The sequence below is a fragment of the Coregonus clupeaformis genome, chromosome 15, assembly GCF_020615455.1.
Source record: "Coregonus clupeaformis isolate EN_2021a chromosome 15, ASM2061545v1, whole genome shotgun sequence".
Classification (NCBI taxonomy): domain Eukaryota; kingdom Metazoa; phylum Chordata; class Actinopteri; order Salmoniformes; family Salmonidae; genus Coregonus; species Coregonus clupeaformis.
The window spans coordinates 29007237-29033523 of NC_059206.1; the positions used below are offsets into that span (position 1 = coordinate 29007237).

General features: G+C 46.3%; 1 protein-coding gene across 4 annotated transcripts in view; it reads left to right on the forward strand.

Annotated features, from left to right (window-relative positions):
* Positions 1 to 26287, forward strand: part of LOC121582606 (netrin receptor UNC5D-like) — a 330437-nt gene that overhangs the window by 290125 nt on the left and 14025 nt on the right. The window contains exons 6-12 of one of the 4 annotated variants that reach the window (XM_045225089.1): positions 3169 to 3336; positions 4815 to 4979; positions 5827 to 5853; positions 7653 to 7838; positions 12409 to 12816; positions 13616 to 13703; positions 25938 to 26112. In XM_045225089.1, coding sequence (XP_045081024.1) covers positions 3169 to 3336; positions 4815 to 4979; positions 5827 to 5853; positions 7653 to 7838; positions 12409 to 12816; positions 13616 to 13703; positions 25938 to 26112 — 1217 coding nt within the window. The remainder of the gene's footprint in view (positions 1 to 3168; positions 3337 to 4814; positions 4980 to 5826; positions 5854 to 7652; positions 7839 to 12408; positions 12817 to 13615; positions 13704 to 25937; positions 26113 to 26287) is intronic. The other 3 variants (XM_045225090.1, XM_045225092.1, XM_045225091.1) reach the window with 3 other exon arrangements.

Here is a 26287-nt window from a genome sequence, read left to right on the forward strand (position 1 = left end):
CAAGCACAACTTGATTTTGGGGCGTGTAATTATTTCACTAAGTCAAACACCTTACAACAATCAAACCATACAGAGTTGTCCTGTTTTGACACACAATTCATGGATATTACAGTGAGGGAAAAAAGTATTTGATCCCCTGCTGATTTTGTACTTTTGCCCACTGACAAAGACATGATCAGTCTATAATTTTAATGTTAGGTTTATTTGAACAGTGAGAGACAGAATAACAACAAAGAAATCCAGAAAAAAGCATGTAAAAAATGTTATAAATTGATTTGCATTTTAATGAGGGAAATAAGTATTTGACCCCTCTGCAAAACATGACTTAGTACTTGGTGGCAAAACCCTTGTTGGCAATCACAGAGGTCAGACATTTCTTGTAGGTGGCCGCCAGCTTTGCACACATCTCAGGAGGGATTTTGTCCCACTCCTCTTTGCAGATCTTCTCCAAGTCATTAAGGTTTCGAGGCTGACGTTTGGCAACTCGAACCTTCAGCTCCCTCCACAGATTTTCTATGGGATTAAGGTCTGGAGACTGGCTAGGCCACTCCAGGGCCTTAATGTGCTTCTTCTTGAGCCACTCCTTTGTTGCCTTGGCCGTGTGTTTTGGGTCATTGTCATGCTGGAATACCCATCCACTACCCATTTTTAATGCCCTGGCTGAGGGAAGGAGGTTCTCACCCAAGATTTGACGGTACATGGCCCCGTCCATCGTCCCTTTGATGCGGTGAAGTTGTCCTGTCCCCTTAGCAGAAAAACACCCCCAAAGCATAATGTTTCCACCTCCATGTTTGACAGTGGGGATGGTGTTCTTGGGGTCATAGGCAGCATTCCTCCTCCTCCAAACACGGCGAATTGAGTTGATGCCAAAGAGCTCGATTTTGGTCTCATCTGACCACAACACTTTCACCCAGTTCTCCTCTGAATCATTCAGATGTTCATTGGCAAACTTCAGACGGCCCTGTATATGTGCTTTCTTGAGCAGGGGGACCTTGCGGGCACTGCAGGATTTCAGTCCTTCACGGCGTAGTGTGTTACCAATTGTTTTCTTGGTGACTATGGTCCCAGCTGCCTTGAGATCATTGACAAGATCCTCCCGCGTAGTTCTGGGCTGATTCCTCACCGTTCTCATGATCATTGCAACTCCACGAGGTGAGATCTTGCATGGAGCCCCAGGCCGAGGGAGATTGACAGTCTTTTGTGTTTCTTCCATTTGCGAATAATCGCACCAACTGTTGTCACCTTCTCACCAAGGTGCTTGGCGATGGTCTTGTAGCCCATTCCAGCCTTGTGTAGGTCTACAATCTTGTCCCTGACATCATTGGAGAGCTCTTTGGTCTTGGCCATGGTGGAGAGTTTGTAATCTGATTGATTGATTGCTTCTGTGGACAGGTGTCTTTTATACAGGTAACAAGCTGAGATTAGGAGCACTCCCTTTAAGAGTGTGCTCCTAATCTCAGCTCGTTACCTGTATAAAAGACACCTGGGAGCCAGAAATCTTTCTGATTGAGAGGGAGTCAAATACTTATTTCCCTCATTAAAGTGTAAATCAATTTATAACATTTTTGACATGCGTTTTTCTGGATTTTTTTGTTGTTATTATGTCTCTCACTGTTCAAATAAACCTACCATTAAAATTATAGACTGATCTTTTCTTTGTCTGTGGGCAAACTGTGTGGAAATGTTCCTTACAAACAACATCCCTTGTATTCTTTCTCTGAATTTACACTCAGCCGTTATATTTTTCTGTCATTGGTCATAGGCTGTCACATCTTTGTGGCAATTTTTTCTTCTTTTATTTTATTGTACCTGCATAGTTCCGCATGCATTATCACATTGTTAGCACTTAATTTGCTATGCTCATCTCCTTTCTCTTGACATGTATACACATGTACTGTATCTGCCTCTTGTCAATGCATTTACTCAGTCTCTCATAGGCAACATTAGGTGTTAAGAGCAGTCAGAAACAGTCAGAAACATGTCTGTCTGACATGTCTGACATGTTCCATGCTGTGACAGGCAAGTAATGAGCAACTTCCTAGTTGTGTTTAAACACAGCAAGACTTTTAAAGACACGGGAAGGCTTTGACATGAGCTGTCAAAACTCCTCAGCTGCGTGCCTACTAGCTGGCTGCTAGCTGTCTGTTACCACTGGCTGTTTGTGCCAGGCTAGGATTCCCTGTTGCTTGTGCTTTCACAGCCCTGTAGGCCTCCGGAACGAAGGAAGGAAGAAATTAATATTTCTCTTTTTTTCTCTTCACTTTATTTATTCCATCTTTCAAAACCCGCTTTGCTAGTTAAAAACCTCCCCCTCTGTGTCAACAACACCAAATCTCCACACTGACTGACAACCATTAAGACAACTGGAAATCCAGCTACTGTTTTTCTATATTTACAGAACCTGTTGAGGCCCATCAGTCGTCTGTGTAGCTACCTGACTACCTGTCATGCTAATGAGGTGCCTGGCAGGCCCTGCTGGGAGAAATAGCCTACAGACAGACAGATGTAGTGGAGTAATGTGTTCTCACACTGACATTTGTTTCCTGTCTGACGATGAATGATGATGAATGAACTCATCATCAGTCAATCACTCAGCTGCTATTGAGGCCAGCACATCTGAGAGAGAGAGAGACAGAGAAAGAGACAGAGAAAGAGACAGAGAAAGAGACACAGACAGACAGACAGACAGACAGACAGACAGACAGACAGACAGACAGACAGACAGACAGACAGACAGACAGACAGACAGACAGACAGACAGAGTGGAGTGTTCACCTCTCTGACATGCCTTTGGTTCCTTGGCCTTTCATGTTTAGCCCAGATGGAGTTCCTGTAATTTAGGCAGTCAGCCTGTCTCTGTCAGACAGAACATGTGCTATAAGAGAGAGTGTGTGTGTGTGTTTGTGTGCGTGCGTGCATGTGTGTCTGTGTGTGTGTGTGTGTTAGGGAGAAAGTAAGTCAGCGTTCATACTTCTGGAAGTGATTTTCTCTTCCCTCCACATAGCTGTCATGTTACATTCCTTTATCCTTCTTTCCCTTTCTTTTCCTCAACGTCTTTTTGTCTCTTACCTTCTATCCTTCATCCTCTCCCGCTCTCATCTCCATCACTTCTACTCCATCTCTCCCTCTACTTCCTCCCTCTTTCTCTTACTTTCTCTGTCTCTCAAGTGAACGGAGGGTGGTCGTTGTGGACAGACTGGTCCGCCTGTAACGTGCCCTGTGGGCGGGGTGTCCAGAAACGCTCCCGTACTTGCACCAACCCCGCCCCTCTCAATGGGGGCGCCTTCTGCGAGGGCATGTCTGTTCAGAAGAGTACCTGTAATGCCCTCTGCCCAGGTATGTTTGTCTATCTGGCTGTCTAGCAGGCTTCTTGTCTGTCTGAGCTATCTGTCTGTCTGTCTTTCCATCCGTTCATCCATCCATCCGTTTGTCCATCTGTCTGTCTGTCTTCATGATTCTCATTCTATCCAACTGTCTGACTGTCTGGGAGGGGGGATTGTTTTGTTGTGGGGATGCATTATGTGCCAGAGCATCTGTATTTATGACAGTGCTCCTCTCCAAGGCAGAGGAAGGCTCCGCCTCTGCTGTTAGGGTAATTTCCCTCCAAACCGCTTTCATAAACCCATCGTCTGACCCCATTTTACTGACTGACAGTGGGTTGGTGTCTGAAATGTAATGCAGTGCCCCTCCAAGAAAGAGACGGAGAGATAGAGAGAAGAGGTTAGAGGGCAGGGATGAAAGAGAGGGAGAGAGAGAAGAGAGTCAGAGAGAGAGCGAGAGGAAGAGAGGGGAGATTGGAAGAGTGCGAACATAGAAAAATAAAAGTATAAGACAAAATTGAGACAGAGAAATAGAAAAGCAACTGAAGTGCAGGAGAGTTAACAACAGAATGATTGAGAATAGCCCTTACAATGAGCGAGAAGGCGAGAGAAAGACAGAAAGAGAGAGAGAGGGATCAGTGCCAGTTATCAGAGCGGCTGTATAATCTGCACAGTCCAAGTGTTCCTCTACACGTGGCCCAGTTTATGGTTTCAGATCGCCACACCAATCACCATGGAAATGCTCGTCATGTTGGGGAAAAAGTTATCTGGCGAGGGCAGCACTCTCCCGCTAACACAATCTCCATTTGGCTCAACCACTCTTCTCTCTCCTTCTCCCTCTCTTTCTGTCTCTCTCTCTTTCTCTCTCTTGTTCTCTCTCTCCCTATTTCTCTCACTCCCTCTCTCTTCCACAAGACGTTCTCTCTCTCTCTCTCTCTCTCTCTCTCTCTCTCTCTCTCTCTCTCTCTCTCTCTCTCTCTCGCGCTCTCTCTCTCTCTCTTTCTCTCCCTCTCTCTCTCTCTGTGAGTCTCAGCCCGTGCGCAAACACAGCATTTGCATTTAGATTAGCAAGGCAGAGGGAAACCTTGAAGCCTACGGAGTTGTTAAGGTAATAGAGGAGACTTGATGGAACAAGACAAAAAGCAAACTGTCTTTCCTGGCTTGAGTCAGCACCAGGATAGAACCTAACATGGTATTGTTCTAATGTGGCCCCTGGAGAGAAAGAAGAGGTTTTTTTGTGTGGTGGGCTATAGTCCATTGTAAGTGCTCTATCAGTAAGGTCCATAAACCAATTGTGTAGAGTAATTCTGGAGTAATGGTGGGGCAGTTATGTTCCACCCAGCTGTTTGCTGACTCTGGGAATCTATGATATGAGTGTGTGTGTGTGTTTGTGTGTGTGTGTGCCTGCATCCTCATTTGTGTGCTTGTGTGGTTACTGTACATATATGCCTGTGTGTTTTCTAAGCCTTGCAACACTTCCTTCCTCCCTCTCAGTGGATGGTGGCTGGGCAGAGTGGACAGAGTGGACGGTGTGCAGTAGTGAGTGTGAGAGGCAGCGCAGCAGAGAGTGTACGGCCCCAGAGCCCAAACATGGAGGCAGGATATGTGACGGGACCGCTCTGGGAACAGACAACTGCACCGGGGGTCTCTGCACTCACAGTGAGTATTGTCACACACAGATTCATCTGGTGTTGCAACTCTGGTGGTGGAGATTGTCGTCATTCAAATCTTCATTACAATCATCATCATCATTGTGATCATCATCATCATTATCATCATCATCATCATCATCAATACCACACTTATTTTGTTGAGAGTTTAAAACATCACCAAAGACAAAGTAGTCTTCTGTTGGCTGGCATGTTTCCAGTTGCAACACCAGCAATACTGTGGACAAATCCATCCTAAGTTCCTTAGTGCTGCAATAAGCAGTGAATGACATAATGGATCTGCCACATGCTTGGACAGCATGGCATGGAAGTCCATACAGTACTTATTTTGTCATTCTTCTGATGGCCATATTGTCATTTCATCTCTCCGTTCTCGTCCTCCTTGAGGTAGACGCAAGAAGACAATCAGCCTTATCATGTTCCTTACATCAATCTCCACACACACACTCATACAAATACACTCATATACACACACACATGCACACACGCACACTCATGCTCCATACAATCCCTGGGTGATAGAAAGTCCTATCACTGAACCAATCTCACTACTGTGAGACACACACATCATGATCATGATCTCACACACACATTTGGGCATGTACACTCATGTGCACATACACACTCACACACACACACACACACCATACACTCTCTGGGTGATAAAGAGTCCTATCACTGGGCCAATCTTACTACCGCGACACACATACACACACACATACATTTTGTACATGCACACACATAAGTGTGCTCATTGGAAAACAACTGCAGGTTACAGCCGGTAGTATTCCATTCAAGTAGAAGTGAATTGACATGGTGTCTCTGTGTCTTTGCAGATCTGCTACACGACGCCAAGCCACAGGGTGAGTTCTCCCCAATCACCATCTTACTTTAGAACACACCATGTAACACACTGAAACCACTATAGCTTCTCCTCTACTAAAACAACCATTATAGGTTGTCACGCCACCACTCACAGATACAACCCTCCAAAACACTAACATCATGATCCAGAACCATTATCAAATTCACCAATATTTAACATTATCCCACCACCAACATCATTATCATTATTAACCACAAACACCATTTATGTAATTTTCTTAATTTAAAAGTCTGGTCTCTTCCAGTAATGTACTCATCGTGAGAATACCAGAAAACGTATTCTCACGATGAACACCATCAAAATCATATCTTAAAGGGATAGTTCAAGATTTTGACAAGTAATGCCTTTTTTCTACTTACTAAGAGTCAGATGAACTCATTGATTCAATTTTTAGGTTTCTGCGTGCAGTTTGAAGGAAGTTGAAGGTAGATTCTGCAGTAATTGCTTACTAGCATTAGCGCAATGACTGGAAGTCTATGGGATCAGCTACTGTTAGCGCAATCAGCTAGCTGTTCCCATAGACTACCAGTCATGCCAGTTACTTCAGGGACGCCACAACTGTCACATTCAGATTGTTTTAGTCTTTTTCGTCGTCGTGGGAAGGAGGGGAAAAGACGCAGCCAGTCAGCCTGTCTGCCAAAACTTAGCGAGCCCCCAATTAACCTGCCACTGTTAGCTGCTAATGTCTCTTTTCCATATTTTGGCGAATTATCCTTTTCTTGGAGCTTCAGGCTACTTAGCGATTTTCTCAGTCCCATTCCTGTGCAGATCTCATTATCTTTGGAGAACAAGCTAAGCCAGCAGTCCTTTTCTTTACACACACACACACACACACACACCTTGTGGCATACTGGTGAGACCAGATAGAGCGTAATCATTGCAGATGAGCTAATTTAATGAATTGGTCTTGTCACACTATCCCAATAGAACGCAGAGGACCTCCTGAGTGATGCCAGAGCCAAACAGCCCTTTGAGATGACAGTCAGTTGCTGGGGTTGATTATAATCCTAGTTAGATGTGGTGTGTGTGTGTGTGTGTGTGCCTGCATGTGTGTGTGTCTGACACACCAGTCAGGTGCTGGAGTGATTAGGACGGCGGTCCTAGCAAGCTTACTCATTAGTGCGTTAACAGGCTGCAGTGGGAGGAAGTGTTGCACCACAGCGGTGTGAGGAGACAGGAAATGGAAAACAATAAAGCCACGGAAGGAAGCAGGTTGAAAAAATCCTGCTACTAACATTTCAGGAGAATCTTAGAAGTTTTCAGGAGAAGCACAATTTATTCCCCAAAAAATATTCTTCCTTGAGAGATGTTACTAATGTGCCTCTCCCAAAGCGTTTAAAAATTGTTTTAATTAAAAAGAGGTGCAAACTTTGTACAGCGGTGAAAGTTGTGTAAGTCTGGCCAGTATAGCAATAACTGTAGATATCATGAGGCATGTAGCACTATCATAACATGTAAATACATGTAGATATCATGAGGCATGTAGCACTATCATAACATGTCAATAACTGCTGAATTCAATATGAATATACAGTAGCTTTGAGTTGAAACCTTGTCTCTTTTTCTGATGATTATTCTATGATTAAACTATCTCTCACTCACTCCCTCTCTCTCTATCTCTCTCTCCCCCTTTCTCTCCCCTTTTCTCTCCCCCTCCCCCTCTCTCTCTCTCTCTCTCTCTCTCTCTCTCTCTCTCTCTCTCTCTCTCTCTCTCTCTCTCTCTCTCTCTCTCTCTCTCTCTCTCTCTCTCTCTCTCTCTCTCTCTCTCCCCCCCAGGTCTGGAGGGAAGCAGTGACGTGGCGCTGTATTCGGGCCTGGCGGCGGGTGTGGTGACGGTAGTGGTGTTAATTGTGGCGGTGACCCTCTACCGGAGGAACCGGAGCGAGTACGGCGTGGACGTCATCGACTCCTCCACCCTCACCGGGGGATTCCAGTCCTTCAGCTTCAAGACCGCTCACCAAGGTGAGCTCAGAGAACACACAGACAGAAAGACAGACAGACACACATACACACAGACAGACAGACACACACACACACAGCTGAACACATATGCATGTAAACTTTCGATAAAATGAGCCAAGAAGGGGAACACACACAGCTGAACACACACACACACACACACAGCTGAACACACACACACACACACACACAAGAACGCTTGCCAAGTTGAAGCAGAATGAAACACACACTTACACACATACAATGCTGAAGACGCACACATTGCTGTGGTCCAACGGAAGCTCGATTTGTGTGACTGACATTCCTTGGTGGTTACTTTGCGCTCCATTCAATCGATGTGTGTTTAATTTCTTTATTCTTCATTTAGTTTGACTGTAAGAAGTCCTTGTGTCCAACAGCAAGGTCGTGTTTGGTTTGCTCAGTGACTCGGTAGGGTGGAGGCAGTACAGTGTAAATGATCTCTCGCTCTCTCTCATCCTGTCTTGAGTGGAGAGGGGCAGAGACCAGACACAGCTCTCATTTCTCATGGTCTCGCTCCCTCTTCCAGACAGAATCTAATTCACACACACCTCCCCCCCCCCACTGTTCAGCACCCCCACCCCTTCTCTACCTAAAAGAGAGGGATGAGAGCACCATCAGAGGAGTGAATGTACCATCACGACCCTGCTCCTATGGCTATGACTCATATACTCAGTAATAGTAATGACCTTTGTTGAAAAGAGCATCTGCAAAGTTGAGTCACCCACAGAGATATATCTATCTGTTCTATAACTACAGCTGTATGATCTTCATTTGGTCACCCTGTTTCCGGAGAACTGTCCTGCAATGCAGGAAATGTAAAACGTGCAGTGTATTTGAAGTTTAGAAAGGCTTCTGAAGTTTGTAATTTCCAATTTCAGATGTGATTTTCCCTTACGGAAAATGTATCAACCCCTACAAAAATTTCCATCAATTATAATCCACATAATAATTCAAATTTCCTGTTGCTGCAGGATTAAGATCCTACATCTGTATGGAGTCACCAATAATGAACAATCTATCCCCTTGCTCCTGTAACTCCAATACGGTCAGACACAGTCATAGTAATAATGGCCAATGTTGAAGAGAGCATCTGCAGTGTTGAGTCAAACCCATAATGGACAATCTAGCCTCCTTGCTCCTATTACTCCAATATGATCAGAGTCAGACACAGTCATAATAATAATGGCCTGTGTTGAACAGAGCATCTGCACTGTTGCGTCACTGGAAAAATGGAGAGAGAAAAAGGGTGATGTGTCGACCCAAAGATTGAGCCCTATTTCCATGGTTGTGACACGGCTGGTCTCCTTGGCGACAGCCTCTTCAGAGACGAGTGATAGAATTGATCACACAGCAGGAAGAAGAAAGCTGTGATTTTATTGGGGCCTCTGTCCTCCCAGAGAATTGGGGTAATATACACACAGGGTTATACACAGCCCTCTCATATTGTAGCCTACACACCAAGAGAGGAGTCTACTGAGTTAGGTAAATCAGCTTTTAGTTTGCACCTTATTTGTGGAACAATCTTCAAAATGTTCTTACATTTGATGTTTTGGTGCCTCTAGGGCAATTCAGAAAGCTGATTGAGGACCTTTTTAATGATGAATGTGTTTGTTTTTTATGACGGTGTTTTTCTTTCTGCTTGCATTTATATTTTGATGTGTGTATTTGATGTATGGTCCTCTGTAGCTCAATTGGTAGAGCATGGCGCTTGTAACGCCAGGGTAGTGGGTTCGATCCCCGGGACCACCCATACGTAAAAATGTATGCGCACATGACTGTAAGTCGCTTTGGATAAAAGCGTCTGCTAAATGGCATATTATTATTATTATTTTCTGTAATTTATGTAATTCAAGGCTCATCTGTAAAATAGACATTTGTCTCAGTATGACAGTATGACTCAGTATGACCTCAGTATGGTTAAATAAATATAAAAAATAGTGCACTACTTTTGGCCAGAACCCTACAGGACATTATATATAGCCCACATAGGGCTCAAGCCAAGTAGTGAGCTATAGTGAATGGAGTGCCATAGGAGATGCAAACACACTCCATGGAGCTGAGAAGAGATACAGTCTAAATGGAGATAACTGCCTGTTAACTGCCTGTTAGCTTGGTCCTGTGATCTGCTAGCTTAAGCTTGGATGAGCATATGAAAGTCTAGGGTCCCACCAAGTCTCAGTTTTCCCATCTGCTCAACCGTTTACCCAGCTTTGGTACACCATTTACTGTCTTCTTAGTAGCTACAAAGCTTGAAGTTGTAAAGATTAAGAATCTTTCCCAAGTATAACACACACACATACACACACAGACACAGACACCACACACACACACACACACACACACACACAAACACACTTACACACACACACACACACACATACAGTGGGGGGAAAAAGTATTTAGTCAGCCACCAATTGTGCAAGTTCTCCCACTTAAAAAGATGAGAGAGGCCTGTAATTTTCATCATAGGTACACGTCAACTATGACAGACAAATTGAGGAAAAAAAATCCAGAAAATCACATTGTAGGATTTTTAATGAATTTATTTACAAATTATGGTGGAAAATAAGTATTTGGTCACCTACAAACAAGCAAGATTTCTGGCTCTCACAGACCTGTAACTTCTTCTTTAAGAGGCTCATCTGTCCTCCACTCGTTACCTGTATTAATGGCACCTGTTTGAACTTGTTATCAGTATAAAAGACACCTGTCCACAACCTCAAACAGTCACACTCCAAACTCCACTATGGCCAAGACCAAAGAGCTGTCAAAAGACACCAGAAACAAGATTGTAGACCTGCACCAGGCTGGGAAGACTGAATCTGCAATAGGTAAGCAGCTTGGTTTGAAGAAATTAACTGTGGGAGCAATTATTAGGAAATGGAAGACATACAAGACCACTGATAATCTCCCTCGATCTGGGGCTCCACGCAAGATCTCACCCTGTGGGGTCAAAATGATCACAAGAACGGTGAGCAAAAATCCCAGAACCACACGGGGGGACGTAGTGAATGACCTGCAGAGAGCTGGGACCAAAGTAACAAAGCCTACCATCAGTAACACACTACGCCACCAGGGACTCAAATCCTGCAGTGCCAGACGTGTCCCCCTGCTTAAGCCAGTACATGTCCAGGCCCGTCTGAAGTTTGCTAGAGTGCATTTGGATGATCCAGAAGAGGATTGGGAGAATGTCATATGGTCAGATGAAACCAAAATATAACTTTTTGGTAAAAACTCAACTCGTCGTGTTTGGAGGACAAAGAATGCTGAGTTGCATCCAAAGAACACCATACCTACTGTGAAGCATGGGGGTGGAAACATCATGCTTTGGGGCTGTTTTTCTGCAAAGGGACCAGGACGACTGATCCGTGTAAAGGAAAGAATGAATGGGGCCATGTATCGTGAGATTTTGAGTGAAAACCTCCTTCCATCAGCAAGGGCATTGAAGATGAAACGTGGCTGGGTCTTTCAGCATGACAATGATCCCAAACACACCGCCCGGGCAACGAAGAAGTGGCTTCGTAAGATGCATTTCAAGGTCCTGGAGTGGCCAGTCTCCAGATCTCAACCCCATAGAAAATCTTTGGAGGGAGTTGAAAGTCCGTGTTGTCCAGCGACAGCCCCAAAACATCACTGCTCTAGAGGAGATCTGCATGGAGGAATGGGCCAAAATACCAGCAACAGTGTGTGAAAACCTTGTGAAGACTTACAGGAAACATTTGACCTGTGTCATTGCCAACAAAGGGTATATAACAAAGTATTGAGAAACTTTTGTTATTGACCAAATACTTATTTTCCACCATAATTTGCAAATAAATTCATAAAAAATCCTACAATGTGATTTTCTGGAAAAAGAATTCTCATTTTGTCTGCCATAGTTGACGTGTACCTATGATGAAAATTACAGGCCTCTCTCATCTTTTTAAGTGGGAGAACTTGCACAATTGGTGGCTGACTAAATACTTTTTTTCCCCCACTGTATATACACACACACACACACCAAGTATAAAATCTCATTAGCTCCGTCACCTCCCACTCTAGCCCGGCCTGTAGCAGAGAGTTTTACACAGTTAGTCGTTGCTATGGAGAGGCTTTTGTTCCATATTTTTTGCCTTGACAAGGACTTTGTGGCAACTCCCGTTGTCATGGTGAGGTGTTTTTAGCACCCCAGTTGCCATGGTGAAGAGATGGGCGCCGTTTGGACCAGGAAGTTGTTTTGACACAAATGTTGCCAGGGCTTGCCCTCCAGCTGTAATTGACATTCAGTGTGTCACTTATTGGACGACTGGAGACTAACAGTTAGCATACCACTGTAGGCAAGCTAATATCAGACCTGCGTCCGATGCCGTGAGCAGCCCAACAGTACACCAACCATGGGTAACCGATAGTTGGCATGCTGCTGTCAGCAACCACCAGTGGCCCAGTGTTCATCTGTGTATACCATCATATGATAACACCCTGATGAAAACCCATGTAGAAGAGTCTGTAAACAGATGTGTTTTCTGGGAGAAGGACAGTATCTGACTCCTCTGGGACTCTTTCTCTTCTCCAGGCAACCCCCTGTTGATCAATTCATCCCTGCAGCCGGACCTGACAGTGTCACGGACGTACACCAGCCCCATCTGCTTCCAGGACTCCATGGATAAAGAGCTAATTTCCCAGGAGCCTTCGCTCTTCGACCCACTGCCCGACCTCAAGGTCAAAGTTCACTCCTCCTTCATGGTGTCCCTGGGCGTGTCAGAGAGGGGGGCCGAGTACCACGCCCAGAAAGCCCACCCCCAGACCTTCCCCCGGGGGCTGGCGCCCGACTACAGTGGGGTACGGGTGGAGGGGACCCTGAGAGGGAGGAGGGAGAAGAGCCTACTTGCCCCCCACGCACCGTCTACGCCCTCCAGGCCCCCTCTCAGGATGGCCGGGGTGTTCGGACATGCGGGTGGGAGGCTGGTGGTCCCCAATACAGGTTTGTGGTTCGTAAGGGCAATGTAGCACACTCACACACATGCAAGCACACACAGACATGGATGTTTGAATGCTCCCACACACACACACACATACACAGAAGCGCACACACACACACACACACACAAACACAGGGGCACACATACACACTTGCTGGGCTGTCAGGTCTATTTAGGGCAGGTGACAGCCAGAGAGGTGACGGCCAGACAGGGCATCTGGGGCTCTCAAATCAATGCTGTCAACAGTGCACCACACACACACACACACACACATACTACCACCGACACTGAAGCCCACAAACAATTACTCTCTAGAGTGCCAATCTAACTTGCCAGTAGATAAAAGTGCCACAAGGGACAGGAGACAGGAATGTTGGGCTGTGTGAGAGTGAGAGCGTAGTGTGTGTGTGTGTGTGTGTGTGTGTGTGTGTGTGTGTGTGTGCGCACGTGCGTGCATGTGCATATGTGCCTCGTGATCATCTCCTCTGTTCCCCCCTCTCTCTCTCTCTCTCTCTCTCTCTCTCTCTCTCTCTCTCTCTCTCTCTCTCTCTCTCTCTCTCTCTCTCTCTCTCTCTCTCTCTCTCTCTCGCGCTCTCTCTCTCTCTCTCTCTCTCTCTCTCTCTCTCTCTCTCTCTCTCTCTCTCCTCTCTCCCTCCCCCCCTCTCTCTCCCTCTCTCTCTCTCTCTCTCTCTCTCTCTCTCCCTCTCTTTTTTTTTTTTCTCTCCCTCTCTCTCTCTCTCTCTCTCTCTCTCTCTCTCTCTCTCTCTCTCTCTCTCTCTCTCTCTCTCTCTCTCTGTGTAGGTGTGAGTCTGTTGGTGCCCCATGGGGGGATAGCTGAGGACATTACCTGGGAGATGTACATGGTCATCAACCAGGAGGACAGCAGCAGGTGAGACAGGACACACAGACAGGACACAGAGAACCAGGCTACCTGCCTCCCTTCTTCCTTCCATCTAGCTCTCTCTTTCTTATACACTTTTTTTAATCGCTTTGGTGCAATTTTCACAAGTATGTGGTACATTTTCACAACCCTTAGTACAAAACTCAAAACAGATAATCAAAAAGGCAGTTGTTTCAAAACTGTAAGCACATTTTCAATTGACTAAGTACAACACAGAAAATCATACAGTCACTTTTTCACCAAAATTAATCAGTGTTTCATCTAGAAATAAATGTTTCACATCTTCATATGAAGTAATTGCCTTTCACAATGCAATTATCACATTACTTTTGATATGATTATCTTATCTTTTGTTAAAATACATTTTACTATTACTTAATCTCACTGCTCTCAATTGATGATCACTTAAACATTTGGTAAACCTATACATTGATAAACTGGTTTGTCTACTACAGATTTTGAGAACTACATAATGAGAATGTATGTCGTTAAGTTGAAACTTAAAAAGTATGATATATACTTGAATGTACTACTATGATGATGACAAAACATTTTTTTAAATCTGATATTGACAAAATCTGAGATGTACTGTATGTAACAAATCAAAGTTTATTGGTTACACAGATTAGCAGATGTTACAGCAGGTGCAGTGACATGCTTGTGTTTCTAGCTCCTACAGTGATACAATACAATACCAATACGTAAATTATCCAGAATGTCCTCTATACAGTAAACATGTATCCAAAATGAAGTTGCTGGGATCTTTTTGATGTGGGGGTCACACTGCTGTAATACCGTAATATACAGTGCATTCAGAAAGTATTCAGACCCCTTGACTTTTTCCACATCTTGTTACGTTACAGCCTTATTCTAAAATTGATTAAATAATTTTTTTCCCTCGTCAATCTACACACAATACCCCATAATGACAAAGCAAAAACAGGTTTTTAGACATTTTAGTACATTAAAAAAAAAAACGCTAAACTGAAATATCACATTTACATAAGTATTCAGACCCTTTACTCAGTACTTTGTTGAAGCACCTTTGGCAGCGATTACAGCCTAGAGTCTTCTTGGGTATGACGCTACAAGTGTGGCACACCTGTATTTGGGGAGTTTCTCCCATTTCTCTCTGCAGATCCTCTCAACCTCTGTCAGGTAGGATGAGGAGCGTCGCTGCACAGCTATTTTCAGTTCTCTCCAGAGATGTTCGATCGGGTTCAAGTCCGGGCTCTGGCTGGGCCACTCAAGGACATTCAGAGACTTGTCCCGAAGCCACTCCTGCGTTGTTTTGGCTTTGTGTTTAGGGTTGTTTTCCTGTTGGAAGGTGAACCTTCGCCCCAGTCTGAGGTCCTGAGCGCTCTGGAGCAGGTTTTCATCAAGGATCTCTCTGTACTTTGCTCTGTTCATCTTTCCCTCGATCCTGACTAGTCTCCCAGTCCCTGCCGCCAAAGTACATCCCCACAACATGATGCTGCCACCACCATGCTTCACCGTAGGGATGGTGCCAGGTTTCCTCCAGATGTGACGCTTGGCATTCAGGCCAAAGAGTTCAATCTTGGTTTCATCAGACCAGAGAATCTTGTTTCTCATGGTTTGAGAGTCCTTTAGGTGCCTTTTGGCAAACTCCAAGCGGGCTGTCATGTGCCTTTTACTGAGGAGTGGCTTCCATCTGGCCACTCTACCATAAATACCTGATTGGTGGAATGCTGCAGAGATGGCTGTCCTTCTGGAAGGTTCTCCCATCTCCACAGAGGAACTCTGGAGCTCTGTCAGAGTGACCATCTGGTTCTTGGTCACCTCCCTGACCAAGGCCCTTCTCCCCCAATTGCTCAGTTTGGCTAGGCAGCCAGCTCTAGGAAGAGTCTTGGTGGTTCCAAACTTCTTCCATTTAAGAATGATGGAGGCCACTGTGTTCTTGGGGACCTTCAATGCTGCAGAAATGTTTTGGTACCCTTCTCCAGATCTGTGCCTCGACACAATCCTGTCTCAGAGCTCTACAGACAATTCCTTCGACCTCATGGCTTGATTTTTGCTCTGACATGATCTGTCAACTGTGGGACATTATATAGACAGGTGTGTGCCTTTCTAAATCATGTCCAATCAACTGAATTTACCACAGGTGGACTCCAATGAAGTTATAGAAACATCTCAAGGATGATCAATGGAAACAAGATGCACCTTAGCTCAATTTCGAGTCTCATAGCAAAGGGTCTGAATACTTATGTAAATAAGGTATTTCTGTTTTTTATTTTTAATACATTTATCAAACATTTCTAAAATCTGCCATTTACGTAGCAGATACTTTTATCCAAAGTGACAACAGTCCACACATTTTGGTATGTGACCCCAGAGGGAATTGAACCCACAACTCTGGTGTTGCTAGTACCATGTTCTTATGAACTGAGCCACGTACAGGACCACTACAATACATAATTACAATACAATACTGTAAAATACAATACACGATTACAATACAGGTGGAATATGTATGATTGCCATCCCCATGAGCGCACCACCCTCCTTCAGGCCATGGATGAGCCATGCAGTAATTTCAATCCAGACCAATGTCAGGCTTGGATTCTCCATGACAAAAGGTTTGTCCCCAGGTGCATGAACAATGAGCATATTTACTGTAATTTCGATAAGACAGGCTTGATGCAAACTAGTGCCTTCTAAACATAATGTTTCCTTAATTTCTTTAATTCGATTACATTGTGAAAGAGCTCTTCAATGATCACACCTTTGATCACACATGGGATATAAATGATGGAAATGTATGTTCAGTCAATTTTAATGGGTAGTGCAAATGTGCCTAATGTGAAAACAGTGTAATGTACTGTAATTTACAGTACTGTAGAATAAAACATTCATTCATTTTGAAACATGTATCTTACATGTTTTACTATTGGATTAACTGGTTGTTAAAATAACTAAATTAAGACCATATAATTATGTTGTGTTTTGGTGATTAAACCAATGTACTCATCACACTGAGTATACTCAAACATTAGGAACACCTTCCTAATATTGAGTTGCACCTCCCCTTTTGCCCTCAGAACATCCTCAACTGGTCAGGGCATGGACTCTACAAGGTGTCGAAAGTGTTCTACAGGGATGCTGGCTTATGTTGACTCCAATGCTTCGCAAAGTTGTGTCAAGTTGACTGGATCACCTTTGGGTGGTGGACCATTCTTGGCTTTGAAACTATTGAGCGAGAAAAACCCAGCAGTGTTGCAGTTCTTGATACAAACCAGTGCGCCTGGCACCTACTACCATTCCCCGTTCAAAGGCACTTAAATATTTTGTCTTGTCCCATTCACCCTCTGAATAGCACACATACACAATCCATGTCTCAAGGCTTAAAAATCCTTCTTTAACCTGTCTCCTCCCCTTCATCTACACTGATTGTCACGCTCGTTGAAGGACGGGTAAGACCAAGGCGCAGCGTGAAATGCATACATGTTTATTTATTAACATAAACACACGAACAAAAACAATAAAACAACGTAACGTGAAGTCCTCAGGCTTAACACAATACAAGCCTATACACGGAACAAGATCCCACAACTAATGATAACAAACAGGCTACTAAAGTATGATCCCCAATCAAAGACAACGAGCGACAGCTGCCTCTGATTGGGAATCACACCCGGCCAAACAGAGAAACACAAAACCTAGAATGAGAACATAGAAATAACGACATAGATCTCCACACCCTGACTCAACATACAAGAGTCCCATAAGTCAGGGCGTGACAGTACCCCCCCCCCAAAGGTGCGGACTCCGACCGCACAAACCTGACATAACAGGGTAGGGTCCGGGTGGGCATTCTGCTTCGGAGGCGGATCTGGCTCCGGGCGTGACGACCACATTCTCTCAGCCTCCCCGTTGCGCCCCTGGTCTTGTCTGGACCTCGGCGCGCTGCTTCCCCTCTCCTTCCTCCCACGATGCACCAAGCCCTGTCTGGACCCTGGTGTGGGACACCCCGAACCTGGAGAGGGGCTGACATCTGGGCCTGGATCGGCAATCCTCCCACAATGCACCAAGCCCTGTCTGGGCCCTGGTGTGGGAGACCCCGAACCTGGAGAGGGGCTGACGTCTGGGTCAGGACTGGAGCCGCTGACCGGAGCTGGACCGTGCACCAGTGGAGCGGACTGCTCTGGCTCTGGAGTGGAGCCGCTGACCGGAGCTGGACTGGGCACCGGTGGAGCGGACTGCTCTAGCTCCGGAGTGGAGCAGCTGACCGGAGCTGGACTGGACCCCGGTGGAGCGGAATGCTCTGGCTCCGGAGTGGAACTGCTGACCGGAGCTGGATCAGGCACCGGTGGAGCGGACTGCTCTGGCTCCGGAGTGGAGCAGCTGACCGGTGCCGGACCAGGCACCGGTGGAACGGGCATGGGCCGGACTGGACACACGCACCACTGGCTTGGTGCTAGAAACAGGAACGGGCCGGACCGGACTGGGAACACGCACCACTGGTCTGGTGCGACGAGCAGGAACGGGCCGGGCCGGACTGGCGACACGCACCACTGGCCTGGTGCGAGGAACAGGAACGGGCCGGGCCAGACTGGGAACATGCACCACTAGTCTAGTGCGAGGAGCAGGAACGGGCCGGGCCGGACTGGGGACACACACCACTGGCTTGGTGCGGGGTGCAGGTATGGGGCGTACCGGGCTGGCGACACGCACCACTGGCTTGGTGCGGGGAGCAGGCACGGGCCGTACCGGACTGGGAACACGCACCACTGGCTTTGTGCGAGGAACAGGAACGGGCCGGGCCGGACTGGCGACACGCACCACTGGCTTGGTGCGGGGAGCAGGCACGGGTCATACCGGACTGGGAACACGCACCACTGGCCTGGTGCTGGAAGCAGGTACGGGGCGTACCGGACTGTGGAGGCGCAGTGGAGGACTGGAGCGTAGAGCTGCCCACTTCCGCACAGTAAGTGTGTGGCGTTAGCACAGGACGCACTGGGCTGTGCACGCGCACTGGCGACACAGTACGTAGAACCGACGCAGGATATGCTGGACCGAGGAGGCGTACTGGAGACCAGGAGCGTTGAGCCGGCACAACCCGTCCTGGCTGGATACCCATATTCGCACGGCACGTGTGTGGCGTTAGCACAGGACGCACTGGACTGTGCCGGCGCACTGACGACACACTGCGTAGCTCCGCATAACACAGATCCTGCACGTCCACACGCTTCCTAGCGTGACTACGGGGAGTTGGCTCTGCTCTGAACCCTGGCTCCGCCAACCACCCCGTGTGCCCCCAAAAAAACATTTCTTGGGGCTGCTTCTCGGGCTTTCCTCCTGACCGAGTCCTTTTTGGTCACCGTTTCTCCTCTCCTGCCTGGGCATCTACCTTCGCCCATGGTCCTTTCCCCACAAATATCTCCTCCCAAGACCACATCTTCCCCACCTGTGTCCAGGGTGTTTGCTCCTCTTGGGCACGCTGCTTGGTCCGTGTTTGGTGGGATCTTCTGTCACGCTCGTTGAAGGACGGGTCAGAACAAGGCGCAGCGTGAAATGCATACATGTTTATTTATTAACATAAACACACGAACAAAAACAACAAAACAACGTAACGTGAAGTCCTCAGGCTAAACACAACACAAGCCTATACACGGAACAAGATCCCACAACTAATGATAACAAACAGGCTACTAAAGTATGATCCCCAATCAGAGACAACCAGCGACAGCTGCCTCTGATTGGGAATCACACCCGGCCAAACATAGAAACACAAAACCTAGAATGAGAACATAGAAATAATGACATAGATCTCCACACCCTGACTCAACATACTAGAGTCCCATAAGTCAGGGTGTGACAGTGATTGAAATTGATTTAACAAGCGACATCAATAAGGGATCATAGCTTTCACCTGGATTCACCTGGTCAGTCTATGTCATAGAAAGAGCAGGTGTTCTTTATATTTTGTATACTCAGTATATATTTCACAGTACACTTATATTTTGGATTAATGGTTGTGTGGTGAAATATGTCTACAAACAAAATGAATGCACAATTAAATGTTTTGAATGGTAGGACTGGCTGCGTTACAAGTGTTACCAGTTTGGAGTTTTGTACTAAGAGTTTTTCAAATTCACCATATACTTGTAAAAATAGTACCAAAGCAATATTTTTGTATTTATTCTACCACTTCATCTCACGCTATCTCTCATCCTGTTTCCCCTCTTCCTCACGCTTTCTCTCCCACTTCTTAACACCCAAACTCACGCATGAATGTATGCAAGCTCGCACACACATACTGTACACACACCCGGGCATGAGCATGCATACACACACATTCCCACATACAAACACACACACTCCGCCCAGCATGCGGTCTTAGCTCATCTTGCACACTCTACAGGGGAGGACATGATGTGTCAGGAAGAGGCTTTCAGTTGCTGACACGGCCCTGCAGATTGCAGAATGACCCTGAGCGACTGGCTCAGCCTTCTCCATTCTGGGTCTTTACGCTTAAGCATGACACCATCTCCTTCCTCTGTGACTGGTTAAAGCTGTGAATGTTAAAGTCTTCAGTGTTGAGGCAATCTGCCATTGTTTGGCATGTAGTCAGATAGAACAAGACAGACAAATAGAGAGTCTAGGTGACTATTGCCTGCTATGGAGAGCCCATAGCCGTGACTTAGCTGTTAAGACTTTCACCAAGCTATTACTCAAGGCGGAAATGGCACGACAGATAGAAGACGTTCACAAGAAATGTAATACTGTTGACTTTTCTTGCACCTGTTAGTCCTTGCAGACCAAAAATCTAATTATCTCAAACACATCTGTATGAAAACATGCCAACAAGTTATCACCCCTGACAACCAGGTTAATCCCAGCTGGACCCATCAAGGAAATGCCATTTCGACTAGGAGTTGAATGTCACTTGGCATCAAATACGGATACAATCCCTTTCACCCCACTCTTTCTCCACCCCAGAGGCTTCTGGGTAGCAAGGGTAAAGATAGGGATCAAAGGTCACCTATAGTTTACGCCTCAGAGCTTAGGAGTGGACTGCATGTGTCTGTCCTGTGAGGTGTGCACTACTCAATACACTCCCTAATCTCCCTGAGCCCCCTCCTTTAGGTTCCTGCCTGGTCCCGATAAGGCTGCTTGCTGTTTACTTCCTGCCTGGCGTTAGAGGGAGCCTGGGGACGCAGCGCACCTCTGATCACACTGAGCTGTCAATCACAGCCCTATCTTTTGACAAGCACTTGGAGAGACCCTGGGATAAATTGTATCTTTTCTTCCTATTCAGACTTCAGGCCGAAGCCATCTACATGAGGCAGTTGGCGGTGGCTCTCCACTCGGCTGCAGAATAGGAATTGATCAGCCCAGCCTTGGCAGCTCGAGGGCTGCATTATGGAGACTGAGATGAGAGGCTTTTCCTCTCCGGGCCTTATTGGGTTCTCTTTGTGTCTGCAGAGTCTCCACACAGCAGTCTGGAGGCCATGGTGGGGAGCGTGGGTATGAGATGGCATTGAGAGATCAGGAGAGCAGTTAGCACTCTGAGTTAGAGGTGCTGAGTTGAGTTGGAAAGTTAGTGGTGAGAGGAATTGGGGAGCCTAATGCCGAACACACACAGAAAGGTTCTCTGTCCTTCAGTGTTTTTAATGTCACGTGTTTGTAGCAGAGGTAGTTCACGGAGCTAGCGTCATCTGATGAGTCACTTTGCTCAAAGCTTCCAGCTTTAAAGCCTTGGCTTCGACTCAGCGAGCTAACAAGGTCTTGTTGTGCACTGAAAACCTGAGCTTGAAACTGTGGGGAACAGTGCATGATATCCAAGGTTATTATGTTGTTGTTTGTTTTTCTAAATGAAACAATGAAACTCCCACAAGGTGTTAGTGCCTTGGAGTGTTATTATTTGATGCTTGTCAGGCCATCACAGTACAGCCCACCTTAATACAAGGTCAGGAGACCTCTGTAGAGATCCGACAGGTGACAGAGTGTGAATGAGAGATCAAGTGAAGGGTGTGAAAGGGAAAGTGTGTGTGACGGAGGATGGAGGTGTGAGAGGGAGATTGTGAGGTTGTTAGGAGGAGTTGCGGTAGATGGATGAAAGATCTACATTTACATTTACATTTACATCATTTAGCAGACGCTCTTATCCAGAGCGACTTACAAATTGGTGCATTCAACTTAGGATAGCCAGTGGGACAACCACCACTGGGGGAGGGGGGGTGTAGAAAGATTACTGTTATACTATTCCAGGTATTCCTTAAAGAGGTAGGGTTTCAAGTGTCTCCGGAAGGTGGTCAGTGACTTCGCTGTCCTGGCGTCGTGGGGGGGCTTGTTCCACCATTGGGGTGCCAGAGCAACGAATAGCTTTGACTGGGCTGAGCGGGAACTGTGCTTCCGTAGAGGTAGGGGGGCTAGCAGGCCAGAGGTGGATGAACGTAGTGCCCTCGTTTGGGTGTAGGGTCTGATCAGAGCCTGAAGGTAAGGAGGTGCCGTTCCCCTCACAGCTCTGTAGGCAAGCACCATGGTTTTGTAGTAGATGTGAGCTTCAACTGGAAGCCAGTGGAGTGTGCGGAGGAGCGGGGTGACATGAGAGAACTTGGGAAGGTTAAACACCAGACGGGCTGCAGCGTTCTGGATAAGTTGTAGGGGTTTAATGGCACAGGCAGGGAGCCCAGCCAACAGCGAGTTGCAGTAATCCAGACAGGAGATGACAAGTGCCTGGATTAGGACCTGTGCTGCTTTCTGTGTAAGGTAGGGTCGTACTCTGCAAATGTTGTAGAGCATGAACCTGCAGGATCGGGTCACCGCTTTGATGTTAGCGGAGAACGACAGGGTGTTGTCCAGGGTCACGCCAAGATTCTTTGCACTCTGGGAGGAGGACACAATGGACTTGTCAACCGTGATGGCGAGATCATGGAGCGGGCAGTCCTTCCCTGGGAGGAAGAGCAGCTCCGTCTTGCCGAGGTTCAGCTTGAGGTGGTGATCCGACATCCACACTGATATGTCTGCCAGACATGCAGAGATGCGATTCGCCACCTGGTTATCAGAAGTGGGAAAGGAGAACATTCATTGTGTGTCATCTGCGTAGCAATGATAGGAGAGACCATGTGAGGATATGACAGAGCCAAGTGACTTGGTGTATAGAGAGAATAGGAGAGGGCCTAGAACTGAGCCTTGGGGGACACCAGTGGTGAGGGCACATGGTGCGGAGACAGATTCTCGCCACACCACCTGGTAGGAGCGACCTGTCAGGTAGGATGCAATCCAAGAGTGAGCAGCGCCGGAGATGCCCAACTCGGAGAGGGTGGAGAGGAGGATCTGATGGTTCACAGTATCAAAGGCAGCACATATGTCTAGAAGGATAAGAGCAGAGGAGAGAGAGTTAGCTTTAGCAGTGCGGAGAGCCTCCATGACACAGAGAAGAGCAGTCTCAGTTGAATGACCGGTCTTGAAACCTGACTGGTTTGGATCAAGAAGGTCATTCTGAGAGAGATAGCAGGAGAGTTGGCTAGAGACGGCACGCTCAAGAGTTTTGGAGAGAAAAGAAAGAAGGGATACTGGTCTGTAGTTGTTGACATCGGAGGGATCGAGTGTAGGGGTGCAACTCTCGCTCTCTTGAAGACGGAAGGGACATAGCCAGCGGTCAAGGATGAGTTGATGAGTGAGGTGAGGTAAGGGAGAAGGTCTCCGGAAATGGTCTAGAGAAGAGAGGAGGGGATAGGGTCAAGCGGGCAGGTTGTTGGGCGGCCGGCCGTCACAAGTCGCAAAATTTCATCTGGAGAGAGAGGGGAGAAAGAAGTCAAAGCATAGGGTAGGGCAGTGTGAGCAGGACCAGCGGTGTCATTTGACTTAATAAATGAGGATTGGTTGTCGTTAACCTTCTTTTCAAAATGGTTGAAAAGTCATCCACAGAGAGTGAGGAGGGAGGGGGAGGAGGAGGTGGCAAAGAGCTTCCTAGGGTTAGAGGCAGAGGCTTGAAATTTAGAGTGGTAGAAAGTGGCTTTAGCAGCAGAAACAGAGGAAGAAAATGTAGAGAGGAGGGAGTGAAAAGATGACATTCCGCAGGGAGTCTAGTTTTCCTCCACTTCCGCTCGGCTGCCCGGAGCCCTGTTCTGTGAGCTTGCAATGAGTCGTCAAGCCACGGAGCAGGAGAGGAGGACCAAGCCGGCCGGGAGGATAGGGGACATAGAGAGTCAAAAGATGCAGAAAGGGAGGAGAGGATTTAGTTGCTACAGTACTGCTAGCTGGTAGTGTTGGCTAGCTAGCAATGGCTGCGGTGTTGACTTTGTTTGAAAAAACGGCGTCGCTGCGAACGAATGTAGCTGGCTAAAATGATATTGTATTTAGTTGCTACAGTACTGCTAGCTGGTAGTGTTAGCTAGCTAGCAATGGCTGCGGTGTTGACTTTGTTTGAAAAAACGGCGTCTCTGCGAACGAATGTAGCTGGCTAGCTAACCTCGATAGTTTCTCTATACTACACCTTTATCTTTGATACAAAGACAACTATGTAGCTAGCTAACATTACACTAATGAAATCGTTCCATTGTAATGTAATGTGTCATATTACCTGCGGAGCGAAGTACAGCATGACTACTCACTCCAGGAGCCACCCATCACAGACACCAGACATACAACAACTAGAGTGAAAGGAGTGTTAATTAGGGGTGGCCTTCAGTAGACCATCTCTCTTGTTGCAATCATGTTACTATTCATTTTAGCGTGTTTACGGAAGCAAATTTCTGCCCAATAAATTGTAGTCTATTTATTTGTTATTTTAAATATATGTATGTTTTAAGAATAAGCGTTTCAGTGGATCACAGAATATCACTCAGTAAAACAATGCCAAACCTCTCTCTCAGAGTGCAGTCAAATCATTCCAATCCATTAATAAAACAAAAGCCTATTACATCAATAACCCAAAGTCACCCTACCTGATCCACCTCTCAAACTAATTCAATTGAACAAATCAATTGTCTTTGTTCCCGAGATACTGAAACAGAACCATGAAAAAGGTCAAGTTTTTAATCTTTGCTCCGAGTCGTGTTTTCTTTGAAAACAAACAGCTTTATTCTCCTCTCTTCAGGCTAATTATCAGAGTCCAATCTGCAGGTAACCTTGATGCTCCTTTGGTGACTGGTCCTGATTACCATATACATACTCACACACACATACACACACACACAGCACAGCTGCAGGATTTCACCGCTGTTGGCTGATTTATTCTGTATTTTTAGATGAGAGATCACAACTGCTGTCAATGTTTCGCTGTTGATTGCTTTCATTGGAACAATGGAGACAGATTGGACACAATAGGCAGTGGAAGCATACTGGTAATTAGCGAAAAATAAATAACGATGAAGCAGAGTGGTGAAAATCCTGCGGCGAGTGAGGTTGTTCACACCATTTGTTCACACCATATCATGTTTAACTGATGTTTCAGAAAACTATATAACACAGCCATGGTTGTTGGTGTGTGTGTGTGTGTGTTTGTGTGAGAGTGTGTGTATGCGAGTGTGTATGTGTATGCATGTGTCTGTCTGTGTGTGTGTGTGTGTGTGTGTGTGTGTGTGGATGTGTGTGTGTGTGTGAATGTATGTATTTGTGTCTTTAATCTCAGTTTAGCCTACACAGTAGAATGCTACCCAAACAGACCTATTCCAGCCATTCCAGCCAGTCAGTATTTGGATGTTTGTGATGTTTCACTCAACACACAGTTGTCCTGATCCCCTCATTAAAGTGTCCAGTCAATCAGTTTAGCTGAAATCAATCCGTTCAGCTGAAATCCTAATCTGGCCTGTCACTAAGGCTGAGGCAGGAGACTCTAGCTTGGCCCTTTGAAAGCAGGGGATAGCAGCGCCACTCTACCTACCATGGGATTGACCCCCAGGCCTGCAGCAGCAGGACTGATGGATGGCTGAGACTCAAATAGTATGAAATCAAGCAGACATCAGTTTTCATTGCATGCTGGGCCGTAGAAATCTGTTTAGTACTGTAGGCCCTTCTGGACTGAAGGCAGGATTGGCAGCCCATATCAAAGTTTGAGTGTTCCCAAGAATAGGACCATCTCCTAATGTTTATTTTTCCCCTGTGTTCCTCAAATAAAGCCATGACCCACTGTTTAGAAACATGGCCTATTTTTTATTTTACTTTCATGTTGTCTGTCTGTGGAGAGTTTGGAGAGGTATTTACGCTGTGTGTTGTCAGAGTCTAGACCATCCATATTTATGTATGTGTTTTCAGCAGTACCCTATCAGAGGAGAGTCAAGAGGTCCTGCTGAGCCCAGAGGTCACGTACGGTCCGCCGGGCCTCGACCTCTCCTGCCCCGTCGCCATGACAATAGCCCACTGCGCTGAGGTCACCGCCGACAACTGGAACATCCGGCTCAAGAGGCAGACGCAGGATAACAAGTGGGAGGTGAGGTTATCCTGAAAACATTTCAGAACATTTAGAGGAACAATAAAACATTTCTCTGCACTTCACTGGGAAAAAGACTATGTGTAACTTTTCCTTTTATAATATCTTTGAGATTATTTAACCGGAGTTGAAGTAAACACCTTAAAATGCGTTCCAGATGATACCATCGCTGGCT